The sequence below is a fragment of the Kwoniella dendrophila genome, chromosome 1 (genome assembly GCF_036810415.1).
Source record: "Kwoniella dendrophila CBS 6074 chromosome 1, complete sequence".
Classification (NCBI taxonomy): Eukaryota; Fungi; Basidiomycota; class Tremellomycetes; order Tremellales; family Cryptococcaceae; genus Kwoniella; species Kwoniella dendrophila.
In genome coordinates this window covers 1,021,588-1,036,922 of record NC_089476.1, presented here as the reverse complement: position 1 = coordinate 1,036,922, position 15,335 = coordinate 1,021,588, and the positions used below count along the sequence as shown (strand labels likewise).

Below are 15,335 nucleotides of genomic sequence, written 5' to 3'. Positions count from 1 at the left end.
GAAACGTATCATGTAAACTAATTTGATTATCTCTTGATTAGGTCGAACAAGGTGTTTCCCACTTTGGCAAGAATTCTCAAAGGTTAGTCAAACAACTCATTTTCTCCAATAGGAATAGTCAAACAATTCACCTCATTGCTGGTGAAAATGATTGTGGAAGAGGATCACGCTAATCATCTGTCTCCTTCTTATGTTTTTGATATTTGGTCATCATTCAACCTAATCAATAATACCAACATTGATTGAATCATACACTCCGCCTGTGAAAACCATCAATACATTCACTCTTACATCATATGAAATCTTCCAATCCAATCCATCAAACAATCGTCAACATCCAACTCCATTATTGTTGTTCAAAACAGTGTTACGCTAGTGCAGAGAAACCAGTAGATTGTGTAGCTCAAAAGGATGATTATATGGAATGTTTGCATCACACAAAAGAAGTGAGTGATTGAACACTTTGTATCATGTTTTAGAAAATACGAAGATGAAAGCTCTAGGAGGACATCAGAGTCGTTGGTTCCATCATATAGCTGGAATCGAGGAAGGACAAATGTTAAAATTCACTTAGATCGCGCGCGGAAGGATTCATATTTTCATATTGGCCGTTTGCGAGTTAAGAGGTTAGCTAACCAATCTTTATTATTTCCATCATTACCTTCCCTTATCTCAACGTCGATTCGAACGAAAACAATCACTTTTATCCGTGTTTCGCTATACCACACACAAACCATTATCATAATACCCCTCATCTCGCCATGACACCTTCAGATCGCTCGAGCAAAAGAAATAAAATCACATTTCGTCCAAACACAAATCTCAGAATCTTCAGATGCAAGAAAAGCAGCTGAAAAGGCAGCAACAGGTGTTATAGTGTCATTAGGTTTGGTAAAAGAAGAAGAAGGGCAATAGTAATTGCTAAGGAGAAAGAACATTTTTAGATCTTATTTGTATGCATGATTTCCTTATATTGAATCATACCTACGGACGACAGAAGGCCGCGCCCGTTTCAGCACAACACGATAAAGGACGATATTGGATATGCATTGATCCATTTGATGTGAAAACTGATCAACTAATCAATCATATTGACTGATTTTACCATTTAATTCTATTCCTTTCCAATCAATCTTCGACTGATCCGATTTAGGCAAATTCAATTCAGAGAGAATTTCTTGATCATCTTCCACGCCATAATTCATTTCCACTTCATCGAAAACTTTGACATATTTGACTAAACCAAAACCTAATTTCTGAAATAGCTTGATCGAAGGTTGATTGGTTGAACCTATTCTTGCTATTAGATTACTTGGATCAAGAGGTAAATTACGTGTCAAGTACGATAGACTGAAATTGTAATAAATTAGTCAATTAATCGTCAAAGAGCTTCAAATAGATAACTTACAATAGTGATAAGGCCTCCACTGCATATCCTTTTCTTCTGTCTTCCTTTGCTGTTGTAGAAAAACAACATATCAAATTAGCGCTTATTTCCTCTAAGGCTTGTTATCGTAAAAAGTTACAAGGTCCACCCACATGCTATCATAATTTCACATTCACCTTGTCCTTCCTTTCCATCCGGTAAGAAGAGGTTCACATCCCCTATCATCTTACATTTCTGCAACTCTCCTAATGAGAGAATCTTGCTGGATCGTGACTCCGGTTGAGCCAGGAGAATGAATGTTAATTCTGTTGTTCAACTAGCATTAGCATGTTTAAGCTTTCTATTCTGAGCATACGAATCATGAAATCCGATACTGACTATCTTCGTCAAGATGCCATTTCCCTGCGTCATAACATATTCATCAGCTTTATCTCTCAAATTCCGATCAACATCTCCAAGTACTCTCACGTACGCTGCATCTCCAATTCCTCTTCATAGCTTAAAGGCTCGGAAGCTGTTAACTCTAGCAGTTCAGGTGATTTCATCCATTCATGATATGTCTATTAGTATCGCCATAAGATCGCTCTAATCAGCAGAAGATATAAAGGTCACCCCAGACTATTAGACAGCTTGCTTACAGGGACATGTTCAGCACTGTGTCAAATCAAACATGAAATCAGTATGCTTAACGGGCACGGTACGTATAGGACGATATCGTCAGTAAGAGGTGATAAGCAAACGGACCGATAAGGAACTAGTATGACCCTTTCACCAAAAATCACTGTATTCTCATTCAGTCTCATTGTTCGATGTTTCGTTGGTATTCTCCTTTCTTCTTGAAAGTGATGATCCGTGATCTGTGAATGATGTGTGGATATGTCTCTCGATCCTTATAAGTTGCACTCTAATACAACTTTGTTGACAAAATATCGGGTCAGATCAGCTTAACTTGGATAGCCGAATATAACTACGAAAATGATAAGCTTCGGAAGTTAAGGTATGCATGATGTGGCATTCTATCAGCGTAGCACAAAGCAACTTGCTAGTGGAGGTTACGCGTTCATGCTCGTGGGTTGCATGGTCGTCAGCGTTGATGTCTACTGATATTTCAACGTCCATTGCCTGAATACATGTCATCAAATGCATACACAGTAATAACCAACTTGCATAGATAATCAACAACTGCTGAGGCAGACTACAATCCTCCAGCTCTGACAATCTCAGTCGACACATAAGACCTGACAAATATCACTCCTCCTTCAAGGCAGGCCCACATAGAAAGAAATCAACATGACATCAATAGGTACAGGTTATGATCTTTCAGTATCGACATATTCACCTGATGGAAGGTTGTTCCAGGTAAGTACTAAAACTTCAGCTAGTGTATAAGGAATTATGCACAACATGGCTGATATACTCCGTGGTGAATAGGTAGAATATGCAAATAAAGCTGTAGAAGCTGCCGGGTGAGACTAATTGTTGAAGGTCTGAGAAAGGCAGTCTAGCTGATGAAACCTCTATATGTCAATCGTTCCTTTTGCTCACCTGGATTACGCTTATACCAATTGGGCCTTGATAAACTGATCATCATACATAACTTTGCTTCAACCAATCCTGTCAAACTCCATCCCTGTATCACTTCAACGGTAATACCAAAATGGCTTTGATCGCTTTCCTACGTTCAACAGTGTTGCTATAGGGTTACGATGTAAAGATGGAGTAGTATTAGGTGTAGAAAGGTTATTACATTCAAAGTTATTAGTGAAGGGTGCAAACAGAAGAATAGCTTCATTAGATGAACATATCGGTATTGCATCAGCTGGTTTATTGGCTGATGGTAAACATTTAACAAGAAGAGCTAGAGAAGAAGCAAGTAGTTTTAGAGAAAATTACAATAGTCCTGTTTCTGTACAGGTAAGCATGCTTTTTCGATTAGGTCAAGAGGCTGTTTCACTGACGTGTAGATCATAACTTCCTCTTGTCTCGAACTCTTCAATCTTTGACACACCATCTTTCTCGGTTCACTACATTACGGTAACCAACCATTCTCCAATGTCAATTCATACTTCAGATCCTTTCCGATCGAATTTCAGCCTACCTTCAAGCATATACATGCTATGGTTCAGTACGACCATTTGGTCTGTCATCAATCATTGGAGGAGTAGATAAAACAGGATCAAAACTATTCTGTATTGAACCATCTGGTGTATATTATGGTTATAGAGCTGTAGCAGTAGGAAAAGGTAAAGCATTAGCTAAAACTGAATTAGAAAAAATTGTGAACAAAGATTTGGAGTCTCAACAAAGTGGTAATGTTGAAAGTAGTTTGACTTGTAAACAAGCCATTGATGAAGTTGCTCGAATGTAAGTCTTTCAATCATCCTTTTGATATTATACACTTCTAATCGGGAGAGTTCTCTCAAATACTACTAAACCATCGACGTTGGTTTTGGCTAACGGAAGAGATCTTACTCGTACAGTATATATCTTGTTCACGATGACAACAAAGATAAAGAGTTTGAATTAGAGTTAACATGGATTTGTGAAGAAAGTGGAAACAAACATGCTTTAGTACCTGAAGAATTGTTGAAATCTGCTGAAGAGAAAGCTAAAGCTGCTTTGGAAGAAGGTATGGAAGAGGATTAGAACTGCATCTCGAGCTAGTCAATCGATGAAATGACAAGAATAGATAAAACATGTATATATTCCTAGAAGTACGAGATCCTATGATCATGGGGATCATGCATATCCGCTACAGCCTGCTCTCCGACAGCGAACTCTCTGCATAGCCAGCCTTTTATGAAGGTTTTTTGCTGTACATAATGGAAAAGCACTCAATGGCAGAATGTTTTATTTGACGTAGATAAAAGCGTCATTGTTTCACCACGTGTTTTCGGTTAAAAGCTGTAATTTCTGAAATTTCAAGATTGGATAGTCTAGTCGCTGTTTATGGGATCTCTGCCTAGATTATGTAGCAAAAGTATTCGAAACGCATATATGATTCTTTCTGATCCATGTCACAGAATTAAAAGACATTACATTTTCAGAGATGTCTGACCAAGAAAATGCAGCTAAGCGTCCTGTGGAGGAACCTGCTATTGATGAAGAAATTCCAGCAAAACGAGCTAGAGTTGAAGAGCCCTCATCTACATCAAGTCCAATTACTCAAAGTGAACTCAAAGATACTACAGACACCAGCAAAACGGAAGAAGGAAGCGTAAAGCCAACATCAGGATCTACGACAATTGTAACCACACCATCATCAACACCAATTCCATTACCTATTATACCTAATCCTTCTCATACGATACCAACTTCATTTTCAACTGATAATCAAGATAGACCTCGGGAGGCAGAAGAGAATGAAACTACAACGACAAGATTTACTGATCATTTAAATGCACCACATCGTAATTTACCTGAACCAATTTCAAGATTAGGTTTAAGACCTTTAATACCGATTTTACCTGATTCTTTACAATTTATAATTGGTGGTTCCCAAAAAATCGATTTAACTGAAAGAAAAGGTTTTGTAGGTGAATTAGAATGTGGTATTAGAGGTTTTGTGGGTAAAGATAATAAAGGTGTAAGAGGTGTTATAAAACAAAGGTGAGTTACTAACCATCAAGGAGTTTGTCTGTCGGGAAAAGCACGAGAATATCATGGATAATGATCAAGAAGAAATGGCCATTCCCGTTTAGGGAGAGCTGACCTTGATATTTCGCTCAATGTAGGTTCTCAGATTTCTTAGTCAACGAGGTATCACTTGATGGAACTGTATTACATTTGAATGACATAACGAAGCCTAAAGAACCTGAATCTGAGAAAAGTAAACTCGACAAAAAAGCTGCAGAAGAGTCAACATCAAATTCGGGAGCACCTTTAACAGAAGAAGGGAAAGAAGCAGCGGAAAAAGATCAAGTGGATCTATCATCTTTACCTGAATCGTTAAGAACATTATCATCTCACGCACAATGGTCACACGCTACAGCACTAAAATTGAAAGATCATCTTTCTGATGAAAGTATCATATCCTTACATGGTTTATCAGTTCAAGGTAAAGAACCACCACCAAAATCTGATAATGGTTGGGGAGCCAGAAAATCTAATATCGCTAAAGCAGAAGAAGGTGCTATAAATGAAGAAGAAGCTGCTATTGCTTCTGCAGGGACATCAATGATGCATACTAGTTATGGTGGTAGAGGTCAAGGTAGAGATAGAGGAAGAGGAAGAGGTGGAAGGAATGGTGGTAGAGATGGCAGAGGTTCTCAAGGTGGTTGGAAAGCTGAAGATACTAGAGAGGTTTTGTCTCAAGTGAGTTTCAGAATGCATGTATTCAGATAGAGAACAGTCTCATTATTAGATGAAATATTAGAGCTGATAAAATGCAATTCTATAGCCGATCACCTCTAAAGATGCTCGTACAGCTGCTCACAAGATACTAAGAGAATGTTTTGGATCAACTTTTGAATCTTCCACAAGAGATGTACCAGGTGAGGAAGGTTCAAGATTGGTGATAAAATATGCTACAGCACACAATGCTAGAGGAGGTGGTGGTGGTGGTAATGGACAATGGAATAGACAGTCTGGTAAGTTACAATTTATACTACCCCCAAAAATGTATAGCTGAGTGGATTTTCGTTATTTCAATTCTATATCTTTTAGATAAACCAAAATTACCACAATATATACATTTCACTTTACATAAAACGAATAGAGAAACGATGGATGCTTTAGGTCATTTAACTAGAATGTTTGGTGCACATCCAAAAGATTTATCTGTATGTGGTACAAAAGATAAAAGAGCTGTAACAGTTCAAAGAGTTTGTCTGAAAAGAAACGGTAAAACATTACAACATGTTTGGAAATCTGCTAATGGTATATTGAAACAAAGAAGGGATGAACAACAAGCTATTGAAGAGAGAGGTGAAAGAGGTGTAAGGATTGGTGATTTAGCATACTCAGATAAATATTTGGAATTGGGTATGTTGAAAGGTAATCAATTCGTTATCACACTAAGGTGAGTATATATCCCTTGGTCCTCTATTGTGATCGGTTCAATCACGTCGTTGCTATTTGGTTAATCTTGACTTCGATTTGCATGCTAATTGATTTCGATGACCCACTCAGAAACGTCCAAGAAGCAAGTATAGAGGAAATTGACAAGACCATGACTTCTGTTCGTGATCATGGATTCATAAACTTCTATGGTAAGCTGAAATAGGTCGTACCTCTGGATCCTCTTCCAAGGCATATGCTAATGTCAATATCCGGTCTTTATTCGCTTAGGGATGCAAAGATTTGGTACATCATCATGGCCAACACATTTAACAGGTTTATTGATATTACAATCTAAATGGTCTGAAGCAATAGATTCAATATTACATTTAAGAGAAGGTGAACATCCTGATTGTTCAAAAGCTAGATTAGCTTGGTTAGAAGATAAAGATCCAAAGAAAGCTTTTGATTTGATGCCAAGAAGGGGAGTAGCTGAAAGATGTATATGGGATTTCTGGTCTAAGAATAGAGTTGAAGACAAAGTTGGTGCTTTAAATAGTGTGAGTGCAACATTTGACTATGCTTTGAGTCTTGGGGACCCAGCGATCTGACTCGACTGTCATTGGTAGATACCACGAAATCTCAAAACGATGTATGTTCATGCATACCAAAGTTACGTATGGAATTTGATTGTATCGGAACGAATTAAGATATCATCAACTGAACCAATAGTTGGTGATTTGGTTTTCGTTGACAAAGATGCTTTGGGCGAAGGTGATGTACCTAGTAAGTCAACATTTGTATAGATACTTTGTACAGTAACAGCTAATAATGTAAATTTCACTCAAATTATCATAGATCCTGATTCTATACCAGCTCATGCAAAAGATCGTAAAGGTCGACCAATAAGAAAATGGGCAACATCATCATCACCTGAAGTAAAACAATTAACTGAAGAAGATTTACCAAATTATTCAATATTTGATGTGGTTATGCCATTACCAGGATGGGATATAGATTATCCTGGTGGAGAAATTGGTGAAAAATTAATGAAAATTTTAAAATTGGATGAATTAGATGGAAATAAAATGAGAAGAGATCAAAGAGATTTTTCATTACCTGGTTCATATAGAAGAATTATAATTAAACCAATTTCATTAAATTGGAATCATTTAAATTATACAGATCCAGATGTTTCTTTAGTTCAATCTGATGAAGATAAAATATTAAATCTAAATCCTCCCCCTTCGACAACAATAATTGAACAAGAAGTACAAGGAGGAGATGATGATCAAGGTAAATTTAAAGCATTAAAAATTGAATTAACTTTAGGTTCTTCAACATACGCTACGATGGTTTTAAGAGAAATTACAAGAGAAGAAACTTCAACTTGGCATCAAATTGGTTTAACGATGAATGGTCAAGATAGAGAATATAAAGGTGTAAATAAAACTGAAGGTGAAGGAGCAGCAGGGAGGAACGGTCAAGGACAAGAGCAAGAAGAGAAGAAGGAGGATAATGCTGATGAGGAGGACGCTGAAGGAGAAGTAGATGAAGATGTAGATATGTAGGATATCAACTTATGACTACAAGATTTTGCATGAATCTTGATACTGCATTGACTTCGAAATAGTAAGATCAGTATTATAGATAGACATATCTTCCTGTTAGTCTCTGCCCTTAGCGAACCACCTACACTTAAACTTACGAATTTCTTAATTTGAGTTTGAATTTGAATTAGTTTACACAAGAATACATTGTAAAGCAACTACCAATTATTATTCTATATTTTCGCCTTATAACCTATCCCATAAATCCTCATCATCATTATTTAGATTTTCTCTACCTTGATTTTTCTTGACATTGGAAGGGACTCTCTGCTGATCTTCATCAACATCATCTTGATTCAACCTTTGATATTTACCAGTATTATTATTATTATTATTTGTGTTCCCTAATAAAGTTCTTCTACCATTTGATGATGATGATAATGAGCTATTACTATAACCTCCATATAATTGTCTTTCAGCAGCTAATTCTTCATCATCATCATCCATATCTAAATTTAATGATAAAGAAGCTTGTCCAGCTTGACTTAAATCAATTGGTTTAGGTGGATTTAATAATGAATGACCTGATCTACGTAAAATTGAACCTAATCTTAAAAATTGTACACCATTTCGTATTATCAATAAAAATGTATCAAGTAATTCTTCACCTAAATTACGTTCAAATAGAAGGATAAGAGTATTAATTATGTTAGCTCTTTTTGATATCAAGCATGATATGATGACTGCAAGGGAGTACTTGTCATCACTCACTTCTTGTACCTTCACCACATGGATTTCTAAATACTAAAATGACAGTTACAGTACAGAATAAAACCAGTATTATATCGACGATATTAAGTAGATTCAAAGGGTATTTCTATTGATGATTTAGGAGATTGATTATTTAGCAATAATATCATTTGATATAGCTAAATTACTCAAGCACATGATCGTGTAAATCAGAACATTACTCACTTTGCCATAAGCTATCCACCGTGTGCCAACTTCCAAGACCATCAAAACATTAATCACAACTTCTAGTATATGCCAAACAGCCGGAGGGCATTTATTACCGTCTAAATTGAATAATTACTCATTTATATCAGCTCAAATTGTATCTTAAATCAAGGTATAGCTAAATTACGGTTCTAGGACGTAAGAAGGAGTATGTTTTACGAAATTTCCAGCAAAGCTACTCACGAGTAGCTATCAAACTAATGACCAGCGTAGCGAAACTTAATCCCATCATAGCACCGTAAAATAAAATATAATATCTACTAAATATAATTCTATTTGCTACACCTCTTAATTGTTCTGAAGCAGGTAAATGATATTGTGATCTTGATCCCATCGTACTAGATGCTTGTTGAGCATTCATCAAGCTAGATGAATTATGAGTTTCTTCATCAAATTCAAAATCTTCTGCTGATATCTGTTCATCTTGCGGCATCTTTGTTGAGATGGATCCTTGTTTCTTGTTCAGTCCAGGGTAATGATCTGACGTGACGTGATCCTTTTTCAAAGTTCAGATCTAGGTGACAAAGGTGGATAACTATCAAAGGTAGTACTGTGATCTGACAATGAGTGATGCTGTAACTCAGATATTGAGCAAACAATTCAAGTAATGAAGCTCTACTACTTCGGTTCATTCTTGGCGGTGCTCATGAAGACGACACATGGTTGAGGAGTAACACGTGCTCTTCGTGTGATTTTGGCGGTGGAAACCGCTTAAATATCCTCTAGAGGGAATTTGAGATAAATGGTCTTCAGCTTGCTCCGTGCAAGAAGAACAGTCAAGACTTAATTAATCTTCAAACAATTTTTAGACCTGTCGTCTCCCTGTCCCTTATCACAAGCCATTTCAACTTCAACAGACAAGGTAATCAAACTTCAACTCCTCCTTTTACAGATGTTACATCCTTCATAATGATTTTAGCTCAGGATTCTTAGATCAAACGGTACCTTGACTACCACAGAACTGTCAAATGGATCCGAGACCGGGATAGGGTCAGGTATTCTTTTCCTTATGGAATGCTGAGACTTAGTCATGTTTTAGTCAATTATCAGATATATATCAGGTTCAGGTTCAAATTCATTAGAATGCTCAGACTGCGAAAATACTATCTTAGATTACCGATTGACCTTATCTTAGTGAGTATAGTAGAGTAGTGAGTAGGAGTACATAATCAAAGATGAAACGGGATAGGAACGTTACGCGCTTTGACCCTTTTTAAGCATTCATTCAAGAAATCCTCTTAAGAAAAGCACTGATCATCTTCATCAATGTGATCCGATCCTTCACCAATCATTCAATGGTCACTTCACAGATGAGATGTGATCAGAGATCAGAGATATACGTATATCTTACCGCTATTATCATTCACTTCCATTTCTTCTCCATCATCGTCTTTCATCATGTTAATATACCATCACTAACATTGTATTCTAACAATTTGAATATCTTCAACACTTCTTGGTTCCCTCATCAGAGGTTAGATTATTGACAGCTTCTTGGGGAAATCAGGTCATAGGAGTACTCAAGTACCATAGCACTAATTAGTAAATATGGTGGTTCCTGTAAACTCAGCTCAGATCGTATAGCTTAATTCAATAGTCTCAAGCATTGATCAACGAATCATCAGCTATTCCAGTTTAGTCAGTACTATAAAATTTATCAATGTCATTTTACCATTCTTTTGTAGGTCGACCTTCTTTACCTGATTCAAAACACATCTCACTATCTAATCTAGATGATGTGCCAATTCCAATAAGATCTCTTCTACCACACAATCAAAATACAATCAATCTAGATCCGCCGCAACTTGTAGTCGATCCAACAGAAAATATTAGACATCAAGATTTTCCCTCTTTTCCTTCAACTTCAACTTCAACTTCAAAAGGCGGCGGTCATCGTTCGAGGAAATCAGTAATTGTTAAAATGCCTCTTATAAAATCGCGTTCAAAAAGACCAACATCACCTAAAAATGAAAGTTTTTCTTTTTTACCTTCTTTTGTTGCTGCTTTAGATCCAAGAAATCATACTTCTAGTACAAGTAGTAACAGTAACAACCATAATGGTAAACAACAAAGAAATACATCAAGATCAAATCCTCCCTCTCATCAAACTTCATCTTCACCTCAAAGAGAATTCGGAGGTTCATCGTATTCTCAATTTTCATCGTCTACACCACCTTCAACATACTCAAAAGGTTCTTTAAATCGTCATCAAGATAATTTACCTAGCATACAAGGTGTTTTTGATTCTTCTTATCAACACAACGATTATCAACAACAAACTTTACCTAACAGAAGTTTTAGTTCTAGAAAATCAAAAGGTAGTGGTAATAGTACTAATAATAGTAAAAGATCAAGAAGAGATACGTTGAAATTACCTATGATGAACCCTTTGCATATCTCAACGTCTTCCGCATCAACATCTCAAGGTGATAGTCATCCATTCAATGGTCATGGTCAAGCAAATATTGATAATGATAATTGGCATTGGGAAGGTTTTAATCAACCTGCTCAGGTAGTAATTAGCAAAGAATCCAAAAATATCAACAATCATAGAACTTCCGCACCCGCTCCATATCATCATCAACAATATCCTCGTAAAGGGAATAATTCACTTGCGATTAACACAGAAGTAACAAAACCTTCCAATGCTCTACAACAAGATGATTCACCCTCACTCCAGTCGCAAAGAAATACACCTCAATCTTCTTTACCTTCAAGATCTCGTTCTCCATCTGAAACTGATAATCAGATGAACAACGACGAAAGATCAACCCTGAGTGCATGGTTAGGTCCTGAAGATGAACATTCATTAGATGATGTTGAGTTGCAAGCTTTAGATGTATTGGAAACTCTGAGTGGTCATTTGTTACGTGATGGTTTTGGTTATGGTACAGGCGCAAATAAACAATCAGATACACATGATGATGGTGATCGTGCTAAAGGAAGAGGGGATGGACTTGGGACAGGTATGAAAGTACCATCACTGATCAGATCAGATAATTCAACGCCATCTAAAAATCAAACTAGATCCAGATCAACGACGATTTCGACTCAAACTACAACTTCCGACTTCAACAAGAGATATTCACAAATATCTGATAGAGATCCACCTTCAATAAGAGAATGGAGGGAACAAAGAAAAAGAACAAAATCTCATCAAGGTAAACAAGGTCAAAATGGTAGACCAAGATCAGCACAAACTTATTCTATTCATTCACAAAAATCTGATGGTTCTTATCAAAATCGATTATCATCCATGTACAATAATAATAGTTCTAGAAGACCTCCACCTCCTCCACCTCCCCCAGAAGGATCTTTACCTCCTTTACCTACTTTACCATCAAACACTGATAGATCACCAATACACATACAAACACACAACAATAACAACAGAAACCCTTTTGATATAGAAGATGATTCTTCCGAAGTCAGACAAGGTGGGGAAGGAGAGAACGAACATCGGACATCGTCACGGATTATCACGAGTCCTGTGTCAGAAGCCCATCCGACTCAAGAACTTTCGCTTAATCTCTCTGCATTGTCTCCTCCTCCTATACCACCTCGTTCAGCTTCACGATTGGAATCTCAAACTTCACGAGCCATAGCAGAACCACGTAGAGTATCTTCTTCAACTCAACTCAGTTCACGTCCATCAACTCCTGCTCAAAGAAAAGGAAGTAAAGAGAATCAAGGTATCAGAGTTCCTCTTGTAGTTTCGCCCACTACCACTACAACTTCTTCTTTCACAACTAGAGATGATGAAAGTGATATGGTTGTCGTAGTTGAGAAAAGACCTGCTGGTCCATCTAGATCGTGAGTACTCTTTTTTACATGTCGTTTTAAGAGCTAAATGCTCAACTGCTAATCATGTTACTCGCGCAAAGTCTGTCTTCTCCGACTATACCACTCCATCAACAACCTTTACCGCCATTACCTTCTTTGCCAACTCTATCTACACTTTCCTCATCAACCAAAAGTCCTCACAAGAGTACTTTAGCTCAATTGACTCATAATCGATTACCTTCACGACTATTACGGCCTAAACGACCCTCTACTGCACCTCAACACTTATCGGCAATCGCGGGTTCATTATCACTACCTGCGTCTCCAGCTACAGGAATGACTTCTTCACCATTCGTAAACAAATTGGTGCCAAGAGGTGAGACCATACGTAGGAGGTCATCTACTCAGTCCCGATCTCAAAGTAGACTAGAAGAAGAAGAAGAAGGACGTAAAAGAAATTTGACATCAGCTTTATCATTCTTAGCTTTGGACGAAGCTGCCATCCAAGATTTATCAGCCAGTGAAAATAATGGTAATAAAGGTAGAATGACTTCATTTGGTATCATACCTAATACACGTAATTCTACAGATAGTAACAACGATCAATTTACATATGACAATGGTCAAGGTAAGGTAGTAGAATCATCAACTACTAAAGAACTGGAAAATATATATATTATGCCTCCTTCCGAAAGAAGTAAAATTGGTATTCAACAAAGAAGAAGAACGAGAAAAACTTCAGGTCAAAGTAGTTTAAGTTCTATTGCGGGAAGTGAATTCACTTCTTACTTGCGGGAGAAGAATGATAGTTTACTCCATGATGAAGAAGGAGAATGGACAACAGCATATGAATATGGACAATCAAAAGAAAAAACACGAATGCAAGAGAGAGCTTTGAGATTATCCTTAGATATTACAAATAGACCATCAAGAGTTAAATCAGTAGATTATATTGCCAAGAACAAACCACCTCCGCTCAACATATTTTCTTTCGATACTTATCAGCATCCCAATGAAGATAAACAGATTATATATCCTAAATCAGCCGGATTATTACCTCCTCCTAGACCAAAAAGAAGATTGACGCCTTCTGATCCATACAACTTGTTTTCCTCTTTCAATCAGCCGGTTTCACCAAAAGATCAAAGGTCTTATGGGGCAGCTTCATCGTCTCAATACAAACATAGAGCTTTGAGTTTACAGCAATCTACTGCCGTAATTCCTACGGTAAAATCAACTTTATTCCATGACTACAACAATGACGAAGTCGGTGAAGAGGACCATGGAACGGAGTTTGATTATTCACCCATCATACCAAGTCCTAATCTGACCACACCTGGAGAATCATACGTTTTTGCTTCACAAACGCAAAGTGATAACGATCTATTTGCACTTTCACCTGACCACGTAATAACAGAGAAACACAGAAAGGTATCAACCACAACAACAGCAACAACAACTTCTACTAATCAAAGTGAAGGTGAAACTGGAAATTCATCCGAATGGAGTCAAGATACATATGAAAAAGAAAGAAAAATCATAACTAGTTTATGGTTATCTTCTAAACCAACAAGAAGCAAATCACGATCAATAGAACAGAAACCGAATGGTAATGTTGGCAATGACGATAAAGATCAACATCCGATTTATACTCTTGGTAGATCAACTAAATCTCCCTTTACACTGAACGGAGGAAGCGAAGAACCAGGAAATGGGAATGGAAAGAGTATCGTTGTTGATGGTGGATATGGTAAAAGAGGAAGTTTTGGCAATGAAATTTGATAAATAATACGTGTTATTCCCTTGTCATTGTATGCTGTTTAGCAGATGTTAATTTTAGTACTTTGCTTGTATTGTTACTATATCTGAAGTGTGTCTAATATGCTTGTATGAGATTACACATGTCTATTTTGTAACGAAATGTCAACGAAGATACCTTGTTTTGATCATTTTTTATATTTATATAGATTAAATTGACTCAAGTTGACGCAAGCTGCCACATTCAAATGTATAATCCCGATAATCCTCCATACTGGGACTAACTTGAAGTGAGGTTCCTTATTTACGTTACCTGTGATGTTGCTTGAAATGTATTTATTATTTTTTGCCACTTTAAGCTAGAAACACTTACATAACCCTTTTTTCTCTCATTTTGCTATGACGTGTTGAGTAAAGTCGAGAGTGTTTTTGCTTCTTTCGGTCATGGTCAACTCGAAAAGAAAAATCAAAGTAAAAAAAAGAAATCAAGCGGCTACACCCACCATAGCACACGCAACGGTTAATTATCAATTATTCTCAATTGCAATTCAAGTCCTGAAAAATCAAAAAGTAATGTTGTCACCCCCTTAAAAGTGTTATTTACGACTGACTTTTTGATTTTGATTTCATACATTTTATGTTCGACTCTCTTTATACGTAAATTCCTTTCTTTATCATTGTTTCACAACATATCATTTCAATCATATAATATATAATCATTTCTTGATACCATTACTGCTGTACAATATACCTTCTTGAACATCCTCATCGATATCTCAATTTCCAGATATTAGTCTCGACTTTCCGGGTAAATAAATAAACATAACCTTTTGATGGATTTT

General features: G+C 36.8%; 5 protein-coding genes across 5 annotated transcripts; 3 read left to right on the top strand and 2 right to left on the bottom strand.

The window, feature by feature from the left end:
• Positions 1–1,082: 1,082 nt before the first annotated feature.
• On the bottom strand, positions 1,083–2,190 carry L201_000377 (uncharacterized protein; the record flags this gene model as incomplete). Its single annotated transcript, XM_066216179.1, has 7 exons — positions 1,083–1,350; positions 1,409–1,457; positions 1,540–1,692; positions 1,766–1,789; positions 1,860–1,947; positions 2,026–2,041; positions 2,132–2,190. The coding sequence occupies 7 exons, from the start codon at positions 2,188–2,190 to the stop codon at positions 1,083–1,085; spliced, it is 657 nt and encodes a 218-aa protein (XP_066072276.1).
• A 487-nt stretch (positions 2,191–2,677) lies between these two features.
• L201_000376 (uncharacterized protein) lies at positions 2,678–4,033 on the top strand (the record flags this gene model as incomplete). The annotated part of the gene is made up of 5 exons (XM_066216178.1): positions 2,678–2,746; positions 2,819–2,853; positions 3,076–3,301; positions 3,459–3,751; positions 3,868–4,033. The coding sequence occupies 5 exons, from the start codon at positions 2,678–2,680 to the stop codon at positions 4,031–4,033; spliced, it is 789 nt and encodes a 262-aa protein (XP_066072275.1).
• Positions 4,034–4,436: 403 nt separating this feature from the next.
• Positions 4,437–7,956, top strand: L201_000375 (uncharacterized protein; the record flags this gene model as incomplete). The annotated part of the gene is made up of 8 exons (XM_066216177.1): positions 4,437–4,996; positions 5,122–5,701; positions 5,787–5,976; positions 6,053–6,407; positions 6,518–6,597; positions 6,677–6,945; positions 7,015–7,171; positions 7,244–7,956. The coding sequence occupies 8 exons, from the start codon at positions 4,437–4,439 to the stop codon at positions 7,954–7,956; spliced, it is 2,904 nt and encodes a 967-aa protein (XP_066072274.1).
• Positions 7,957–8,181: 225 nt separating this feature from the next.
• Positions 8,182–9,385, bottom strand: L201_000374 (uncharacterized protein; the record flags this gene model as incomplete). The annotated part of the gene is made up of 5 exons (XM_066216176.1): positions 8,182–8,339; positions 8,394–8,603; positions 8,707–8,812; positions 8,911–9,011; positions 9,136–9,385. The coding sequence occupies 5 exons, from the start codon at positions 9,383–9,385 to the stop codon at positions 8,182–8,184; spliced, it is 825 nt and encodes a 274-aa protein (XP_066072273.1).
• Positions 9,386–10,612: 1,227 nt separating this feature from the next.
• Positions 10,613–14,517, top strand: L201_000373 (uncharacterized protein; the record flags this gene model as incomplete). The annotated part of the gene is made up of 2 exons (XM_066216175.1): positions 10,613–12,765; positions 12,837–14,517. The coding sequence occupies 2 exons, from the start codon at positions 10,613–10,615 to the stop codon at positions 14,515–14,517; spliced, it is 3,834 nt and encodes a 1,277-aa protein (XP_066072272.1).
• Positions 14,518–15,335: the final 818 nt, after the last annotated feature.